We start from the raw sequence: 21,517 nt of genomic DNA, 5'->3' as shown, positions 1-21,517 counted from the left end.
CCCTTTCACAAGCCCATGGGTCCCGCCCCATCATCCTATGTGGAACTTTCCATTTGTCTCATTGCTCCAATCACTACATCAACTGCTCAGACTTCATCTCCTGATCTTTCAGCCCAAGGCCCACAACACCTATCACAAGTGACGCCCACACCAAGGCTTGTGCCTTCTCCCTTAGCAGCAGACCTTATTGCTCTGTGACCCACTTTTGCTTTATCGTTGTCTCCTCCACCAGTTCCTGCTGTAGTGCCACCACCCCAGCCCGCCTCATTGCATCCTATGGTCACCAGCTTTAGATATGGCACACGGAAACAAAAAACATGGAATGATGGCTCCATCCATTATCCCATTCATCACGCCTTGAATCTTTTTTTATATATTAACGAGCCAACTTGTTTTTCTCAAGCGAATCGTCGCCCATAATAGCCTGAAGCCATGGCAGAGGAGATTAATGCCCTACTAAAAAATAATACATGGTGCTTGTTCCTCATTCTCCCGCTCAACACAAAATAGGTTGCAAATGGGTCTATCGCTGCAAGCGCAATGCCAATGACACCATCGAATATTATAAAGCTTGATTGATGGCCAAGGGCTTTCATCAGCAGCCCAGGATTGATTTCGACGAAACGTTTAGCCCAGTGGTAAAACCTGCAATCCTAACTGTCTTGAGTCTCGCGTTGTCCAAGGGTTGGCAACTTCGACAACTTGACGTCAAAAATGTGTTCTTACATGGCCAACTTTAGGAGAAGGTTTACATGTCTCAACCATCCTCAGTATCCACACGATGTTTGCCGACTCATAAAGGCACTTTACGGTCTTAAACAAGTACCTCGGGCCTGGTTTACAAGGTTCAGTTCATTCCTATCTTCCTACGGCTTCGTTCAAAGTCGAGCCGACAATTCCCTCTTTACTTTCAAATGTGGTACTCATATTATAGTGCTCTTACTCTATGTTGATGACATAGTCTTGACAGGCAGTGATCCTACACTTTTACAAGACTTTATACAGGCTCTGGGTTCTGTTTTTGACTTGAAGGACTTAGGTCATTTACATTATTTTTTGGGTATTCAGGTACAAACCACCACTACCGATGTTCATCTCTCCCAAACAAAATATGCATATGATTCATTGAAGCGAGCAAACATGGTTGACTGTAAGCCATGTTCTACTCCTGTTGCTGCAAAGACTTCCCTATCGGCTAATGATGGTCCTTTGCTCTCCTCCCCCATTGAATTTCAAGCTCTAGTTGGTTGTCTTCAATACTTGACCTTAACCCAGCTGGATATATCATTTGCCGTCAACAATGTAGCCCAGTTTATGGCTTCTCCTCACCAGCCACACCTCCTGGCCATTAAACGCATTCTGCAGTATATTAAAGGCTCGATTACTCATGGGTTGTTGCTTCATTCCCAACCTGTCCACTCTCGTATTTTGACTTATTCGGATGTGGATTGGGCTGGTTGTGTCGATACTCATCGCTCAACAACGGGTTATTTAATTTACCATGGAAGTAATCTGCTGTCATGGTGCTCCAAGAAACAACCAATGGTCTCCAAGTCCAGTGCTAAGTCCAAATATAGAGCTTTATCTCGTGCGTGTGCTGAAACTATATGGCTTTCTTATATGTTTTCTGAGTTGGGTATTGCTACTCAGTTTCCCATTCATCTCTACTGCAACAACGTCAATACCACTTACATGGCAGCAAACCCCGTATTCCATGCTCGGACTCGCCACATTGAGTTAGATTACAACTTCATCCGTGAACGTGTAGCTTTGGGCAGTCACCAAGTTCGATTTCGGCCATCCGTCAACCAGCCTGCCGACTTACTCACCAAGGGCCTTCTCAAGCCACGTCATCTTCTTCTTTGGTTCAAACTTGTTCATCCTTTGACGCCAAGTTTCCGAGGGGGGTGTGTTAAACAAGAGTCCAACATACATTACACTTAGAATTGTATTCTGACTTCTGTTGATATTCGTTATCTCTTGTATCTGATATAGATGGGAACTTAAAATCCTAATAGGACTCTTGTAACTCAATCTTATGTAACTATTTATACAGAGGAATGAAGCAGTGAAAATCAATGCTTTCAGAAATATTTTTCTCACCTTAGTTTGGTTTTCTACATCAAGCCAATTCAGGATACAGTGAAAGTTATCCACAGTATTAAACTGATTGTCATTATGTTCTCTCCAAGCTCCTTTCGCAAAGTCACACTTTAAAAAAAATATGGTTTTGATCTTCATCATCTCTCATGCAGTAGGAGGTTGATTCTCTATCATCCTAATCTCTCTCTCTCCTTCTCTCCACTCCTATTTGAACGGCTAAAGTTAAGCCACGTCAACATTTTATATTTATTTTTTATAGATCTAAAAGGTAAAACGCAAATATGAGAGGAGGGGAGGGAAGGGAAAAGGAATAGGAAGGGAGATAATCTTATTCCCATGCAAAAAGGCATTTAGCATCAATATTTGGAACCTATCTACTAAACCTTTTCAGTGTTTGCAGACATGCTTTCATTAAAAGCCAACTAAACATCTTCACTTTCGGAGGAAGGTTTAATTTCCACATTTTATACAACAATTTTTGCTTATTAGAATCATCCACTTCCTTAGATTGAATCCAAGTAGCTGATTTAACTATAAACTTACCATTTGCATTTGGTCCCCAAACAAATTTGTCTTGAGAAGTTGATCGAGTGGATAAGTTTATTTATATTTTTTTTTTGTTTAAGTATCTATTTATAGAAGCTAAATACAATCCTGAAGAAGTACAAAGGAAATCCACAAGACAGTTGGTTAGGATATAATTTTCATGTATTTAATTTCAATGAGGAAAATGAAAATAAAAAGGAGACAAAGAAGACCCCAACCAACCAAACAACAACAAATAATGGCATCTATCTTCCCATAAAATGCACACCTTTTTCTATGTGCCAAACATCACAAAAGCATCAAAAAAAAAAAAAAAAAAGTAAGAAAGAAAGAAAGAAAGAATAAATAAATAACAGTATCTTTGTGTTAATTATATGTAAGCACTATCAAGTTAATGGAGACTTGGCTTAGAGAGAGAGAGAGCGACCAAAGTGTCCAAATCTAGGTAGAAGAAGAAGCAGTGGTGGCCTCCTGGCTTTACTTGGGGCCATGGTCTAAAATATCCATAATATCTCGATATTTCCATCGAAATTTCCGTGTTTTTGGACTACCGATATTTTTTTGGACTACCGATATTTCCGATATCATCGATATTTTAGACCTTGCTAAGTCACTCATGTATCTTACCATGCAATGTATAAAGTGTAAAATATTGTACTAATTCATTATATATAAATGATTTTGGTGTGTTTAAACTTCTTTCATTAATTACTACATATTTTCTACACTCACAATGTTTGCCAGCTCGCTATATAATCAACTCAAATTTTGCCAGCTCGCTATATAATCAACTCAAATAAGTTATATCTATCATGCAATACATTTCCTTCCAATTTGTTGTGATAAACTAATAGATAATTGACTAAATAAACATCCTGCAAAGTTTCAATAAAAATTTCCAAGTTTTTCTTACAATTTTTGTGGTTTTTATTCAATTTTTATCGATATCGATAATATCACGATATTTCCATCGAAATTTCCGTGTTTTTGGACTACTGATATTTCCGATATCATCGATATTTTATACTTGGGGCATATATTCCCACGGGTGGCTTATGACTACGAGCCAACCACCTACCACTAAAACAAAAGTTTGTATATCTGAATTAGGTCAATTGATCAGAATAGTGTGATCATTCTTTCACACTTGAGTTTGAATTTTCTTGTAAATTGAAATAGTTTAGCTTTATCACTTGTATAAAGAAAATTTAAAAGATTTCCGATTTGTTTTAGTATGACACAACATTTTTTTTAAAACAAATGATAGATAATCAATACTACATTCATCTAAACTATGTGAAACGAGATTCGAACTTTGGTGCAAATAAAAAAGACACATACTCTAACTAACTTGACTAAACACATATTTGTAGTGCACGACTATTAACTTGTTTGTTTACCTTTGAGGATTTATTATGACATCATGCACGAGTGCAAATTTGCATACATGTAAGAAGTCTATCTCCATGCATTACTGTTGATCCTAAATAATTACCAAGCCTACGTGGCGCGCAAACCAAATAGCTAATGAGCTAATTACGTCATTCTGTTGAATGCGGGGCATGCCAACTTGATGACCAAGCTCGATCAATGAGTGAATGAATGTGGTGGTGGTATCGAACGCACTGTTGACTTCTATCTTGTGATTGCGGCCAAGAAAGGAACTCGTCTCTGCCTCTGGGTTCTAGAGCCTAAAGGCAAGGCTGCTAATTTCTTCGAATTTCACGAATTGTCGGTACTGGGTTTGACCGTTGTAATTGTATTTGTACAAATATAACTGTGCGGAATTGGTACCACACTGTACAGACATAAATACTCAAAAAAGATAATTTTCTTGATTGTAAATGTGGTTCGGCCGTTTGAATGTCGAACTTTGCAATGTACTTGTGAATATCTAATCATAAAATAAATTTGGCTTTCAATGTGTCAAACGATGTAACCTGGTAACAACTCACCGAGAAGGCTAATGAAGTGACTTTTTTCCAACAAGGACTCAAGGGCTCTTTACTGGCCTAGACATGGATAAATAACCAATGGGTCTTGAAGCAATGCTGTTAAGACTAATTGAAGGTGCTCATCGGTCATCTGATTCTACGGCTCCAATGCTGTTAAGACTAACCATAGTACTGTTAAGACTAATTGAAGGTGTCACCAGTCATTAACCATAGTACTGTTAAGACTAACTGAAGGTGTGCTTGATGAAGTTAGAAAGGTCAATGTTTTCTCAAGAATGAGAGAGTTTGCGCAGTGCAGATTTGTGCGTGTGTTTAAAGAGCCTTGAACGTTGCACATCCTCTTCTATTTATAGTAGCACTTTTTCCTGGCGCCAGAGTAGAATCCTATTCGGACTAAACTTCCTCGGCATATCCTGAATGAAATATCTTCTTACATGAATCGGACTCAATCATTACTATTGGACCTGGGACTCTGAACCTATCCATCTTTTGGTATCCAATCCATTTCCTTGTTTAACCAGACCCTTAGAATGTTAGGAATATTCTCATGCTATCCTGATCTTTGAGGATTCCTAATTCAATCAGAACTTAGCCAAATCCACCTTTGAAATTCAAGTATCCTTCATCAAATCAAACTCGACCAAAGTATTCTATGTTGGGCTAAGATGTTTAATCATGGACCGAGCTTATGACCTTACTTGGACCAAATCCATTAATTTGGGCCCAAACAATTACATAGTACAAAACCATAAAATTTAATGGACAACTTAAGAGTTGAGTTACATTTAAATATATTACAAATTGCAAAATTGACATTGCAGTGTTTTTGTGCCTACTTGAAGAATGTAGCTAAAATGTGATATCTTTTTATGGGATACTTAGTACCAGTTTGGTACAGCTCAACTTTAAAAAAAATCAGGTATAAAAAAAATTGGGGTGTTTGGTAAACACTTGTAATCAGCTTTTTTCATGATTTTAGTGAAAAAAAGCCTTGCTGAAGCAGTAAAAGGCAATTTTTAAAAACCTATTTTTTTTTATCTCATAACACGGGTGAACAATAGCTATGAAATGAAATTTTCAAAATTCCAATCCTACCCTCCTTTCTCACGCTATCAGTCTCGCAGAACCAAATGTTGTTAATCTATAATTAATTACACATTTAAATATACTTTATTATAACATATCAATAATTTTGATTCACAAAATCAACACGTAACATGTTGGATTGTGAAACTAATTGTCCAACTTGTTAAAGAATGATTACACTGAATTAGACGTTGATGTGATTAAAAGTATTTAATCTGTAATATGGGACTCTAATAATGCAGATTATGTTGAACAGAAAGAAAAAAAAAAGCAGAGAAAGGGGATTAGCATTTAGCATTAGCAAATCAAATGGACCACCAAACAATTAATCAACCACTAAGCTCCAAGAAAGTTGTGATCATTCTACAGGGGAAATTATCATGACTCAAACATCTAATACTCCTGTTAAAAGTTATAAGTGATAGGTGCTGTTGGATAAGTGCTTGTTAATCTAGTGATTGAGATGCTTTCTTTGATGTGGGTTCCTGGATGCTGTGGTCCTTGAGCTTTTACATACAATTATGGAGGGCCCTAATTTAAGCTCACTTTTTAAACCAAGTTCTTGTCCCAACACCCACCCACTAAAATTCACTAGATTGGACTGGACTAAGGGTTAATCCAGTCCTGTGTTTGTTTCGTACACGGCCTAGATTTAATGAGACTAGCTCTCACTCGCTTTGACTAAAGGAGGGACTAGCCGGTCTTAGCTAAGACCATCTCCAACCGAACGAGGGCTAAGGGGCTCGTTTTAGCCTTCTGGTCCTCCAAGATATTAATATTTTAATGAACAGTACATAGTCATATTTGTCTTCATCTCCAACCGAGGGCCAAAGGGCTATAGGGCTCGTTTTAGCACCATCACAAAGAACCGTTTCCAACCGAGGGCCAAAGGGTCATAGGGCCAAGGGGCTATAGGGCTCCTCTTTCTACCCTCTATACCATAACTTTCTCCTCTCTCTCTCTACCTTTCCTTGCTCTTCTTCTTTCCTTCAGTAATGTACTCTGCATCTCTCCACTCTCTCTACTTGCTATTCTTTTCAGTCATGATGTGTTAGTAAACAAAGGATAAGTTAGTTGATTAACGTGTTGTTGTAAGTTGGTGAATTCACGTCACTTCATTCCCTTCAAAGTTCAAGTAAATGGACTCATGTTAACCAAAGGCAATACTCGTGAAAACAATGGAGGTTGGGTTGAAGCATACAAATGGCATATTAAATTATATTTTTTTAAACAACGATATATTTTTGTCCCCTGCGGACAGACCCCTGGCATAGGATGCGCACCATGCATGCCAAATTGATCACAGCCGCTCGTTTTTAAGCTCAATAATAGAAGGCTGGGATTTGATTGTTCTGGTGCATGCGTTACGTACAGCAGATAAACCCTTTTCGAATGACACCAATAAATTGCAAACCACAAACAATTGCCCATTCCTTCATATTCGTCACAGTTGCAAAATACAAATGTGTTGCATATACAAAACCCCCTTTAAAAAAAATTAAAAGATGAAAAAAAGATGATCGAGTAAAACCGAAAATCAAAATACATGTGGAGCAGATGAAAGAATTTGACCTGCGTGCTGCGCTTAACACTACCATCTGCGATAACTACACGAGGCAGCAGCAGTTAAGAAACAAAGAAAAAAGAGATGGAAAAATCACTCTTCAGGCAGTATCTCAATCAATACCGATACTAACCACAGCGCTATGTTCATCGAGAGCAAAATGCTAGACAGAAAACAAGGCACCACAGAGAAAGCACAGATCAAAATGAATGAATTGCGAGTCAGGATGCAAATAAGCAGAGTAAAAGCACTTGTTCTATTGCATTCGGCCTCTAGAATAAATCAGCTTTCCTCTTCTGCATGTCTTGCTTCCACTTTGGCAGTCGATAGAAAGCATCTTTCGGCATCCCAAATATGGTCTGAAACTCCTCATCAGAGAGATAGGTCTGAAAAACCAAGCAGAGGTTATGTCACTATGATTTCAAAGCAGAGATTGATGAAAGTGACAACATTCACACACGACCAACCTCTCTTCTCTTAAAATCAATGCCGGTTACAGGATTGTCGGATTTAGCCCTCAGTTGGTCATAACTGAAAGTACTGCGACTACGTTCACTATCACTCTCGTCCTGCAGTGTCTTTTGTTCTGAATCCTCCTCACTGCCTTCGGAAACAGGTGCAGCTTCACCTGTCTCCTTGACTTCAGGAAGTTCCTGAGGACCTTCTGTTTCAGAAAAATAAATCACTTTTTGCGTCAGCTGCAAGTACCCAAATGCATCAGATCCGTTCGCAACCCACGCATATAATGGATAATCATAAGTATTTCTACTTTCTTACCAGAAACACTAGTTTCTGAGGGAGGGCTTTGCAAAGGAGAAGCATCCGGTGTTAACCTACTCTTTTCAGCTGTAAGAACATTTGAAAGCGCAGCAACTGCTGCAGCTCTTTGTGATCCTCGACCTGAAGCAGACGGCTTGGGAAGAGAAGGCTTGTTTCCAGAGGATGAATTAAATGCAGAAGATAAAGCGGCTAAAGCTTCTGCTCTTTGCCTCGGTCCTTCACTCGATCCATTGGACTTATCCTGGCCCTGTGATTCATTGCGTGATTATTCAATACAAGGCCTCAGAAAAATCCATCAACACCGTCATGTATCAGAGATTCAGACTAAAATATTATTGATCATGGATCATTAAAAAAATGGAAAAGTTAAAAGTGAAAAGGTGCTAAGAAACAACACTAAAGAAAAGAGGGATAAATATCAGATCCAACGTCATAATGCAACATTCAAAAAACCTAAGGGATGTTTGTATGCACACACCACTTCCCTAGTTGATTATTCCAGAAAAGAATGATAACATGAACTAGAGCATAGAGAGGGAAGGGGGGATGGGGTGGGGGATGTACACTTTCTAATGCAACTTTCTGCAAGTACTTAACTAGGACAAAAGTTCCTACTATTCATTCATGGAATGAATTACAATTTCTGCTTGTCTGCACACCTCATGTGAAGACATGACAACATGGCAATAGCATCCAGTAGCACATGATACTGGTACAAAAAAAAATTAATTACCGTTAGGGGTGACTTTCCAGAGGATGGATTGAATGCAGATGATAAAGCAGCTAAGGCTTCAGCTCTTTGCCTTGGTCCTCCTTGATTCCCAGTGGGCTTGTCCTGATCCAGCAACAGAGATCCCTTCTCCGTGAATTACAGAAGGATAATATATGATAATGCAAAAAAAATTTACAAAATTTGATAGATTTCAATCCTTTACGTTGTTAAACCATTTCAAACTGTTAGGAAAATAACATTATTCCAGTAATTAACTTATAACGAGAATCTTAAGACTATATGATCATGGTTCCCTTGTATATACTAGACAGAATGTATTATATAGAATTTCGCACACACGTACAAGAGGAGATTACAATGCAACATGTTTGATAATAGACATTACCTCCATAGCATGGCCAATTCCAAAGAGTATTGACACCTTCTTCAGGAATGAGTTTCCTTGAACCTACATATAGGGTAGATATACTGTAAGAAAATTATATATTAAACGGAATATAGTTATCCATCCGTATAAAGTACTTCAATTAAAACAGTTGATATCTACAAAGTTTTTTTACAAATTGTCATGCCACTTTGCCTTACACTTTACCTATCAAAATAATTTTTCCTCACAATAAATTTTGGTCCGCCTCTAAAATTATTAAATGAAATGTCTAGAATCTCAAATGCATTACCAAGTGTAGCAGAAACAAAGTCATACTTTAGATCATTATCTCTGACATGGTTAAAGGGGGAGAGAAGGTAAGCACACCATCAATCAGCAATAATATACCCAGAAAACAATGTTGATCGACTCGCATCTTATTTCCAAATTAGACTTCTAAGCTTTTGTTTTATTTGAGAAGATAGACTTCTTCGTATATTTAATCACTGGTATATGATATTCTATATGTAATGATCCCTAAAACAATTCTCTTCTCATCTAGGCAGTTTATCACTTCCCTCTGTTATGGCATTTGCACAGCATTATCATTTACTGCATTCCACACAAATTATCCACGCTTGATTTGATTCTAGTCCAAAAGACTAGTTTATTTCAATTAAAATAGAAAAGTAAAAACCCGTCCGAAAGTTCCAAAATACAGAAAATTGTTACGTTCAACTTAATGTGTTTTGATTATTCCTTACTTGACTACAAATTCCTTAAAATTTATCTAAATGAGAGAGAGAGAGAGAGAGAGAGAGAGAGAGAGAGAGTTTGTTGTTTTAGAACATACAGTGGCTTTTGAAAGATCCCATGAAAAGTATGTTGTAAAGAAGCGAGGTTCACTTCCTTCAGTAACTTTGTATAATGGTACATTAGGAGCCAACCCCTCCAGAGATGCTGCCAGCGCTATGTATTTCTGCACAAATATGAATGAAAAATGTAACAAATGAAACATCTGACGAAAATGCAAATATTTTAAGGTATACCTTGCCAATTTCAAAAGCATTTTGCTTTTCTTTCGAGTCTACACATTGACCAACCCAAACAAACACTTCGGCATGCGTATCAAGTATAAGGATATCCTCTGTCAGCAGATCATCTTGAGTGAAGTTGTAAATTTCCTCTACCTGCAGAATTAAAAATGCAGAAAGGGATTAGAAGCACTAGTGCCCAAATGAAAAAGGAAGTAAATACCAATTACACTCAAAAGGCCATATAACTCACCTGAAACTTTCCTGGGGAAACCATGAACACACAAAAAAAAACACAGTTAGAATGGAACTAACTTTACAAATAAAATTTCCAACTCAGACATCATTTAATGTCATAAAATTCTACCTCTGTTGAACGAGAATGTGAACAGGTGGGGATCTCTGACAATCTCCTGAGAAACTTTATTGCTGTTGTAACTTTGCTTCCCTCCTAGAGCAAACCAGAAGGATGAGCTCTCAGTTCCCTCTTTAGCATGTTTTAAAGTAACTCCTGGCTGTATTAGCAAGGCATGTAAGGCTCAAATAGATGAACAGTATATCCGTGGCAATACTGAAAATCGAGTGCCTAATAAATACTACTAAATTACATTAAGCATGAATACTGAATGCTGTCCATCCATCGTACGTGCCCAATCAACTCAATGTATATAATCATCTTATTCTTTTTATTTTATTAAGTCGAAACAATGCCAGACCTAAGTATACCATTGTTACTTGAAGCCTGACTAAAATACGTTTACTAAGCCTACTTGGTTATGTTGACTCTTCTGAATGGTGCGTCTATGATAAATTCGAAGGCAAATAAGTTACATAAGAGGCAGAGGGCATAGAACCTTCAAAAACTCTGCAAGTTTTGCTGCTAACTGTTGCTGCTCAATGGTGCATTGATTTCCAATCCAGGCAAACATTGAGGACCCAGATTGCAGAATGAAGCACTCAGTAGAGTTCAACGATGTTGCCACCTAAACAATGAAATTTGTTTTACGTATACATTGATAAAGAAAAGATTATTTAAAAAGCCCAAAGAGTACAAGATTATCTCCAGCAGTGAACAAGAAGTCCAACATTTAAACATAGCATAGAAAACATTCTCTCAAAAGCATGCAATTACATTCGAATCTTCCTACCACATTTATGAAGAAAAACAGATAATCCTTTTTCATCTTCCCCTCAATAAATCACATCCAACATCTCATATTATTCTCTATACTGGCCAACTACAACATGCTAAAAATCCAGTGTGAAAATCCTCCAGTGACTCCATCCTTGACCTAAACCTATGTAAAAAAGCTTAGCACTCATTGTTACAAACTTAATAACTAATTTCAAAGGGGAAACTGAAGAATCTAAAACTATATTCTTAGGCAAAGGCAAGAGAAAGTCACCTCAGGAAATTTTAAAGATGCAAACTACTAGGGAACAGATAAGTATTCCTATACAAGGAATTATGACATTGGGTCTCCTACGTTGAGGAGACCATAGGCAGGCACCCCTTCAGAGCAAGTCCACCGTTGGCTTTAGCCCGATGGACCGTGGACTGCACAGAACCAAATTGCTGGGGCAATGAACTCCAGCCCATAAGGGCTTCAGCTCCGGAGGGGGCCTGAGCGACAGGCCTGGCACGAATCGGTGGCCCGAGAGCCCGAGGTGGAGGTGATGCAACGCTGACGTCAGGGTTGACGTCAGCCACAATATTAAAGTAATAAAAATATAAAAAAAATTAATAAAAAATGTAAAGACTTAATAAAAAATGTAAAAAATTAATAAAAAATGTAAAAAATAATAAAAAATGTAAACAATTAATAAAAAAGTAAAAAATTAATAAAAAAAAGTAAAAAATTAATTAAAAAAAATCTGAAAAAAAAAATTGATTTAATTTTTCTATAAATATGTTATCATTATCTTCCAACTTACACCATAATTTTATACTTTCTCAAATACTTTGGGTTGTAATTTCTTATTTAATGACACGTGGTACAACAAGACCGATTAAAAATCATATCCAAAATTACAAATAAAATTATTTTTATTATTTTATAAAATAAAAAATACTAATATTTTATTGCCTATTGCTATGGCTATTCAGTGTAGGGGTGGAGATGCAATAGGCAGTTACTGTTCATTGGAGGCTATTCAATAGTGACTTGCCCTAGGGGGTCTTTGCAACAGTGGAGCTGCTCTCAGAGTGCAATGAAGGCCACCAACCTAGGCCATGAGCCTTCTTGATCGCCCATTGACCGTGTCCAGGTAAGTCTTCCTATACAAGGAATTCAGGGGTAATCTTTGATTCCTATTCTGTTTTTCTGGCTTTTATAGTTTTTACCATGTGCAACATATCTGGGGCTCACTACATTTTTTTGCATTAGGTCCTCCATGGTCATCATACCAACCAGCAAGAAAATGAGCTTGAGTAATATCAGATATGAAGTGCTTATCGCGAAGGTCACTTCCCCAAAATATGTGAGCATATATTGTCATGTAGGATACATGATTATAACATATGAATTGGCTCATACCGCATCAACTTGCACTGCTTTATTGTTATGAACAGAAGTTCCAGATAACCGAAAGAGTGCCACACAATCTGCTGTATACGTTTCGTCCATCAGACCTTTCTCCTCAACCGATTTCTTATAGCCAGAGCTCAAGCCACCCTGAAGAGGAAATCAGTCAAATTAAAAAGATAACAATAAACCCCCAAATAAAACTAATATGGAGAGGTTTTTGCACCAGACTAAACAGAAGAATACCTTCAGGACCACCATAGGCTGGAAAAGTGCTACTAACTGTGGTGGCTCTTTACCTTGAAATATGTGACCCTGCAAAAGGCCCCTGTTATATGCAGGTCCGTAAAACATTCTCCAACATTGACAAAAGATAATACGATACCTGCACTGGTCTTCCCTTCAGCGAGTTGGAAATTGTGCTAGCCAAATGAGCAGCAGTTTTCTGGTCCTCCTGAAATGGGTTATATAACAGAAATTCTTTAGAAGTCCTCTTACAATTGCAGAAGGATGCTTTTACGAAATATTACACAAGCGATTACCAAAAAGGAAATGAAGTACACTGAATCAAGAAGTGGACATGAAGTGGACATGAAGTACACTGAATCAACAAGACCAGGAATAACCACCTAAAAAGGTCCTACACCACCAATCTATCGTTCCTACTTCAGATCAAAGCAAACTTAACCAGTATAATAATCATCCAACCATGGCTCAAAGAAAGGAATATTTCCAAGTTCTGCAGCTCCTGGGGCCCACAAAGAAGCCAAAAACAGAAACCTCTCTCACAATGAAATTAAGCGTTCCTCCTATCTTCAAGAAATGGCATTCAACTCTAACTAAAACTCCAACACGACATCCAAAACACAACATTTTATTTCTGCAACCCTCACCCACCCCCAACCCCAACTGAAAGCACAATGTTTCTCCACGAATTTTTATTCAAAAACAAAAGGTTATGTAAACAAGAGATTGAAGTGCAGGTCTCTGACTTTATATACAAGAACTCTGACAGAAAGCAAAGTAATTCTTTCAATTATTTAAAAATTCTAACCTGGAACAAAGTGAATTACCTCAACACTATCCTTTCCAAACCAACAGCACAAAAAGTAATCTTCTTTTCTATCACCAGAGTGGTAAGTATAGAGAATGATATAGCAATCTCCACTGTAAAATTTACCAATATCCTCCTTAGACAAAGGAGTCTTGGCACCACCATTGATACACCATACCTGAAAAAAAACAGAAAACCCAATATTCCAAAAGACATCAACAAGGAAGCCTAATTAATTAAGTCATTACTAGAAGCATAAAATATATCATTATCAACTAGACCTCCATCTTTCCACCTCCTTCTAGCAAAGGTGGGACCTCCTCATTTACGGGAGCACCTTTTGCAATGCCCTTTAAACCAACACCTTGTTGCTTCAGCAAAGCTAGCAGAACATGAAGATACAATATTAATAAAGCTAATCAGAAAGTATTACAGTTTACAACTGAGGAGTTGATCATTACCTGCTACTTTTCCTCTTCCTTCCTCAGTACCAGAAGTTGCTGATCCTAATGGCCAAGAATCGAAGTTGGACTTGAATGAATGTGTCTCATAACCTTGAATAACCCGGGTTATTCGTGTTGACTTTGGTCTATTCTGACTAGCAAGAAATTCCTGGTGACAAAATTAAGAGTTACATTTATGTAATTCACTCATAAACCTATCTGCTTGCCAGCATGAATAAAAAAGTGCAGGTCACTACCTCAGCTGCTTGGCTTGCAGATTTTCTGTCCTCCACTTGTGTCACCCGGCCGACCCATACAAATACCTCTGAACCACAGTCCAGTAAGTAGCATTTGTTGTTTTCAAGCAAGGATTTGGATAGTTCACCTTCTACAGTCTTCACTTCACCGTCAGTTATGCTTCAAAAACCAGTAACTTTAAGTTAGAACCTTATGAGGATTATACCAAAGATTAAATATAAGTAGATATTTTGTTTCCAGCACACAGACAGACACCGACACAAAAACAAGTGTCGGGAGCATGTGCTTAGTATGCCACCTACTACATGCAGATGCACATGCATGAAAAGCATATGATCATGCGCGCGCGCGCGCACACGTGTGTGTGTGTGTGTGTGTGTGTGTGTGTGTGTGTGTGAGAGAGAGAGAGAGAGAGAGAGAGATCGCCATTTACTAAAAAATCAAGAGTTTTAGACAAAGACAATAACAGAATATGAGAGTACCTATACAGTATAGCAGGAGTAGCTTCTGGAACCACATCATCTTCAGTGGTTACCTTCTTTGCAATTGGAGCAAAACCACCCATTAGGACCCAAAACTCACCAGAATCGGACTCTGTATCAAGCTTCCCATCATCTGCCACAATGCACACCATTTTTGACAAATGAAATAAGAAACGATTGAGAATGGGCAACACAGACAGCAAAAATGTAAGGCAACAATTCTGGTTGGATAATGCAGGTCTTTTGAGTACTAGAGAAGATGGCAGCATGATAAGAGTTCTGTGGACTTTTATATAATATACATCGTTATACTGTATATGCACTTACCAACTATTGCAACATCACAGGTTCCATCATGATACTTTTCTTTCAAAAACTGGATTACTTCCAAAGCCTTTGCCCTCTCCTGAATATTAGAATTTGCTCCGTTGAACTGAAAGATCTTGTTTTGAGTGTCCAGGATGAACACATCATCATGATTCAGTGAGGAACGCGCAAAAGGAACCTACAAAATTAGAATGCAGGGTGCAATTCCTTTTAACCTCCAGCAGAATTAGATTGAAGAAACTTAATTGAACTCCAACTCTCCACACCAAAAGAAAGATATAAAGAAAAACTCTAAACCCTCGCGTCAGAAGAACAGGATACCTGCTTCAATCTGACAACTCGTTTTCCTTTGCAGGTATACAACCGAGTTTCAAATTCCTCTTCCTCAGCCTTTTTAAATCCAGAAGCAACACCCCCCTCCAATGGTATAATACAAGGTTTGAAATATGACAAAAATTTGTCAGATTCATGGCCTTGAATTTCTCTATGTTGCACTGCACGTCCTCCAAGAACTGCGTCTAGTTCAACGGTCTTAATAGCTGCTGTCCCAGCTTCATCCTATAATAAATAGTCATGATATAAAATAACAATTTTTCTCTTACTTCTATATATAACGTCAAAGAAAATTCAAGGCAAATTCAAACTTTAAGCATACACACCTGACTTGTATCTTTCCCAATCCAGAAGTGTATGTCATAAAGATAAGCACCCCCTTTGTTTTGTGTTGTCTGCAAATAGTCAGATAAGCGCATGAGAACATATAAGTGAAAAATGCCTCCTTGGTATGCCTTTTTATTCGAAAGTTTGATATGTCGTACACCCATGCCCCATCCCCCCAACCACCTATCCCTGAATTCCCCTTTCTTAGGGTGGAACATGCAAAGAAAGGGAAAGGGATAAAAAATAAAAAATAAAAAATTGATAGAGAGCCTTGTTAATGGTGTGCACCATTTTGAGTGCTGAATTTAATTTATTAATCAGTGGCCAGTGCAAACCTCCAACATTATTTTATTAAACCTTTTAAACCTGAATGTAACATAGCAAACAGGGAGAACATCAAAAGGTTATTCAGGAATGACATCAACTTATGAATCACCCAAAAAAGAAACTTTGAACTTTTGCATTTCTTGGAAGAAAATTATGTTATGCTGACAAATTTCGTTCTTCTAAAGCAATCTTGTGGGGAAAAAAGAATAAATAGTAAAGGCTTTGAAAAGAATTAAAGAGAGTAAAAACCAGACAAACCTGCAAGACAATATAAGAATCCCCCATATAGAATTTTCCATGTTCAGATTTTGGCAAAGGAACTGGTTGGAAGTCCTCAATCCGCCAAATTTCAGTCCCTCTATAACATGTTAAGTTTCACGACCTCAAATTTGGAACACAACGTGATTAACATATTTAAAAGATAACCCGAAAGACTTACATATTCCTAAAACTGACACAAAGTATAACCTACTTTACATTTTTGTCTATAACAACAAAACCTTTAGGTTCGGCCACATGAACCCTAGCTTCTATTCCAACTATCCGGGGCTGTAATTTTATTTTAAGTCACTTTTACTTTTTTTTATTTCAGTGGACGCAAGATAGTAAGTTTTTTGTTCCTGTCCTTCGTTATAGTTTTTAAAAGAAATATTTTGCAGACTCATTTTATTGAGACTCTGGTAAAAGGATACACTCTTTGACCTGCTCCCTGAAAAGCAGGATCCAAAGCTTTTGCAGAGCTAGACATTGCCTGAAATCCCTTTTAAGAATGTTTCTTTCAGCAAGGCAGAATCCTGCGTCCCTATAAATTCCACAAGAGTTCACTGCAAGGAAAATAAAAAACAAAAACAAATAAACAAAAGGAGTTTTGTTACCAAGCCAAAATGAATACTTGATCATTTTCAAAAACAGTATACAGACACTTAAATCAAAAGTAATATATATGGTTCAAAAATTCTTATCTATAGTACAAATATCAGTATTGATACTCAACACAGAAATTCAACAGAGATGTTACAGTAAATCTTAGCACTATGACAAAATCAGTTGTTAGAATATGATCTCTTCTCATGATGTTTAAATTGTGAGCACCTACATCTTAGATCACTATGCATCTCCATAAAGCTAACCTAACAACTTATTGGATTTCGCATACAAAGAACTTCACATCAACAGGTAAAAGTGCTTGCCCAATGAGACATACATAACACAAACATGTGTAAGTTAATTCATGCATGAGAATGAAGTTCAAGGGCTGATGCACTGTATTTGGAATTTAGTTGTCTAACTAGGTTCATATGTCTCAGTCCATTTACTCAGGGTCTAGCTTATGTATTGGCCCATCGAACCTTGGATCTGATAATCAAGTTACCCCACTTGATATTCAGTTAGGAAAATACAAATCATGTTGGACTTCAAAACATTTATAAACTCTCTTAGCTGGACTGATTCTCAAGAGAGATATTTCCAAAGGCATTTCCCAGACTACATTAGTTTCACGAGCTCCCCTTCCCGGTACTAATTTCTCAACTGAAACAATATCCCGAGGTATTTCCCAATAAAATTAGTCGGTATCTAACTCTCAAAAGTGCACCATTGCTTCCATCTCTTGCTTCTCATATATCCGGAATTTGGTCCATATATGCTTCCAAAGAACTTAGAAAACCTCTGTATGACCCTCCTCTTCAAGCTTCGCCCTAGTAGGCTTGTAGCTTTCTTTAGGTAAGCCTCCATTCATAGTGATACAAAGACCTAAATTCCACCCTGCTGGCTGCCTGACCATATCTTTAGAAGTTTATCCCCTTTGTTCTCCTTTCTTCTTTACATGTGAGCATGCAGATGTCAGTAGAAAATATGCATCAAGAGCGAAATAGTACTTCAGCCAATGAACAAACTGTCCTAAGATTTTCCATCTTTAATACTACTCACTGGTGCTAGAGTGGAGCCGCTTCTATACCTAAAACTAGTCCCTGACATTACTAGTTTATAAATTGCTACATAGATGTTGCTTAAATTATCCTTGTACAGCAATAAAAATTTGTGTTGACATATGGTCCTTCTCTTGAAGTTCAAACTTAGATCATCATGACTTAACTTAATCATAGATGAACACTTAATCATAGATGAATAAGAGTAATCAATCTATAGAATATATTTATAGGGAAAAAAATTCGAGAAAGCAAGTTTGTCCTCAAAGCTGATCCTATTGTTCTAATATAAGTTTATGTTCTCATATATCATATATTGGATAGATTAAATTTTATATCTCTACTACTGTCCATACAATTTGGATTACAAGCTATTGTAACCATTGGCTTCGAGTACACACTAATGCTGAAGAATCATTGCCAGTAACTTCTCAGCCAAGAACGGTCATCCTTCTGTATATGCATGTTTTCCAACTCATCTTATTTTTTACTTAAGTAACAAATATTTGATACTTCCAAACAGGCTGTATAGAATGCATCCATGAAACATCTGCTAGCTGTATAGGATTGCATATTCAAACGCTGCAATTAATTACTGAACCCACTAATGCGAAGAATCCTCAAACATAGCTTTGCTCTGGATCATAACATTCCTGAATCCAACTCAAAAGTAGCAAACAGAGGATATCTTCGCAGATTTAAAAGTCCCTTCCAGTATTCAAACAAGTGAAAAACTACCCAAGAACTGAAATATGACTTGTGATCAACATGACCACTGAAACGGCAATAGGACTGGATACAGATTACTATCAAATCCAAAGTTATAAGACTTACCAGGAAACTGCCTGATTACACAACGTCAGAATGCACTGAGATTGAAGTGCACTCACCCACACGCCACCGAGACGCAAAGGTTTACCAAATGAAAGAACCCAGATAATATTTCATCAAAAGGCAGTCACAAAAGTCTACATATCAGCAAATTATTAAGATCTTCTAGTTATTTTGTTCAACTACTTGCTCAATTATTTTAACTCAATCGATTCGAGCTTTATGGACTCAAATCAAGAAATATTCACGAAAAGAAAAGGTCAGATCAAACAACATCAATAAGGAGGCAAAAACCAACATACCCCATCAGATCAAATATTGAACTTCATCCAAAAACCACCAGAACCCATTAAATTTAAAACAAAACCATAAAAACCCAGATAACAAAAAACGAGAATTGCAAACAAAACAACGATCAGAGCAAAATTGGAATAGCTTTGAAAACAGAGAGATCCAGATAACATACAGCAAAATTGGTATTGATGGAGCTGAAAAGAGTATGAAATCGATCAGAGAGAGAATTGACGTACCTGAAATGGGATCTCTGTGTGTAATTGTAATGATGGAGGGTGGTGGGGGTGAGAGATAATAGAGAGAGAGAGAGAGAGAGAGAGAGAGGGGAAATGGGTTATGGGAAGGACGAGCTGCAAAAGCTGGCAACAAAGAGAGAGAGAGAAGAAGAAGAAGAAGATAGTTGGAAAGGAAAGTGAATTATTGCTGCGGGTGTGCGCTTCTCTCTCTAACTTTTTTGTGAAGCCCTTTTGAGATTTGTAATTTCAGAGAGAGAGAGAGAGAGAGAGAGAATTAATGGAAATATATGAATTTATGGGTGATGAAATGATGAGAGGAGGAAGAAGAGAGCAACAGAAAGAAATCAAACGACACAAAACGGAAGCGGAATGACAGAGAGGTTAGAGAGAGAAAGTAGAGAGAGAGTTTTAGCTTTGACAGGCAGAGTCGTTAAATTAAGACAGAGAACCGGTGACGGTGGCACCGGCCATGTTGGCTTTACTCTTTTGCTTATTTGGAATTTAGGATTATTTGGCTTATTACTTTCCAATTTGGACTTTTCTTTTCGCCACTTTTTTTATTTTTAGTTTTTAAAATATTTTTATTTATTTTTATTCTTTTTGCTTTGGATTTGATAACTTACACTTTTTTGCCTACTTTTTCTATTGTAAGTTGAAATTTTGTCTACCTTTTTGCATGTTCAATTGAAAATTCTATGTATATGTATATATTTTTATTGAGTAATGCTATTTTTTCGTCAATATTATTTATACACATAAGATTTACACATCTATAAATATATATAGATGGGTCCTTCGTCTAATGTTATATTGGCGAATGTGTAAGAAAGTGTATCATACTTGTGTCGGAAAGAATTATTGTTTTTTATTGTGTGTCAACAATTTCCTTTTAAACTAATAGGCTATGTTGTATAGAGTTTGATGGACTTTCATAAACTCTCAAATTATTACTTTTTGTAAAAAATCTATGAAAATTTTGTAGTATTCACTTATGACTTTATGTGAGTTTATAAAAATTCATGTGTAGTTATTGGTTTCAATGAATTTTAAAAAGTTACAAATTTTGATGGACTTTGAGTGTTTTATGGTAATTTTATTGTTATGGCAAATTCAACTTCTCTCCCAAATATTTTGATGAATATCATTTCTTCCACTTATTATGATATACTCCATCACCCACTATAATGCAATGACTACCACTTCGACTATCATGTCGGCACCACCATCTTACCATGATCATTCCAATACCCATACAACCACGTTTTTATCGTACCACAACAATGACCACCACCTCTATTACCACAATCTTATACACTTTGCCTATCGCTACCATCCTCGCCTCCACCATTGCCATAACCTCCTATGACCGCCTTAAGGTAGCCACCCCCAACCATAAATGCTACCTTTACCACCATCATCACCATGACTGCCACCTCTACCACCATCATCACAACCATCCAACCCTAACACCATGGCGCCACTAGTATCACCACCCCTACTATTAATATGCCTGCCACCTACCTTTACTACCACCATCTTGTGACAATCACCACATGGCATTTCCACCCCATCTTGTCACCACCACCTCATACAATCACTTTGTCATGGTCATAATCACAATTTCAAATGATGAAAATTTAAAAATAAAAGTGGATAATAATGAATTGGTCACTAAAATGTCAATCCGCATAGTTCTATTAAAATCGATAACAAAAGTTTCACAAACTCTTCTAAAATCCACATATATTTTATAAACTGTCTTAACATCCATATATTCATGAGTCTATATATTCATGACTCTATAGACCATCATGAAACTCTACATATAATATGCCCCCCACCCCCTTCCCCCGCGGGGCCGCTAAATTGCTAAATTGAGTTTTTGTGTGTCCGAGTAGATTTTGCTCGATTCAGGAATTTGTTGGATCGCAAAATGGTTTTGGTTTGAAGAGTTAATTGACTTGATTGTTATCTCCCTTTATAG

The 21,517-nt window shown here is 37.2% G+C and overlaps 2 protein-coding genes across 4 annotated transcripts; one reads left to right on the top strand and one right to left on the bottom strand.

Moving 5' to 3' along the window:
• Positions 1-714: 714 nt before the first annotated feature.
• Positions 715-1,944, top strand: LOC139191139 (uncharacterized mitochondrial protein AtMg00810-like). Its single transcript, XM_070811698.1, has one exon. The coding sequence runs from the start codon at positions 715-717 to the stop codon at positions 1,942-1,944; it is 1,230 nt and encodes a 409-aa protein (XP_070667799.1).
• Positions 1,945-7,096: 5,152 nt separating this feature from the next.
• On the bottom strand, positions 7,097-19,983 carry LOC103431026 (villin-3-like). Of its 3 annotated transcripts, XM_070811983.1 has the most exons (25): positions 19,534-19,693; positions 19,007-19,140; positions 16,937-17,068; positions 16,503-16,602; positions 15,917-15,985; positions 15,579-15,815; positions 15,258-15,435; positions 14,931-15,063; positions 14,448-14,607; positions 14,209-14,359; positions 14,029-14,129; positions 13,767-13,925; positions 13,079-13,147; positions 12,940-13,008; positions 12,706-12,843; positions 11,023-11,151; positions 10,536-10,683; positions 10,422-10,432; positions 10,184-10,324; positions 9,988-10,113; positions 9,153-9,215; positions 8,768-8,869; positions 8,032-8,281; positions 7,722-7,918; positions 7,097-7,640 (listed from the first exon to the last, which is right to left on the bottom strand). In XM_070811983.1, exons 3-25 carry the CDS (start codon positions 16,990-16,992, stop codon positions 7,527-7,529), a joined length of 2,901 nt encoding a protein of 966 aa, XP_070668084.1. In that variant the 5' UTR covers positions 16,993-17,068; positions 19,007-19,140; positions 19,534-19,693; the 3' UTR covers positions 7,097-7,526. The 3 variants fall into 3 exon arrangements, with proteins under 3 accessions (XP_070668084.1, XP_008367394.3, XP_008367396.3); XM_008369172.4 differs by lacking the exon at positions 19,007-19,140 and having other exon boundaries at positions 19,534-19,983; XM_008369174.4 differs by lacking the exon at positions 19,007-19,140 and having other exon boundaries at positions 16,937-17,046; positions 19,534-19,882.
• Between the last annotated feature and the right edge of the window lie 1,534 nt (positions 19,984-21,517).

This window comes from Malus domestica, chromosome 14, assembly GCF_042453785.1.
Source record: "Malus domestica chromosome 14, GDT2T_hap1".
Taxonomy (NCBI): domain Eukaryota; kingdom Viridiplantae; phylum Streptophyta; class Magnoliopsida; order Rosales; family Rosaceae; genus Malus; species Malus domestica.
The sequence above is the reverse complement of the archived record's forward strand: the minus strand, read 5'-3'. Positions and strand labels throughout refer to the sequence as shown.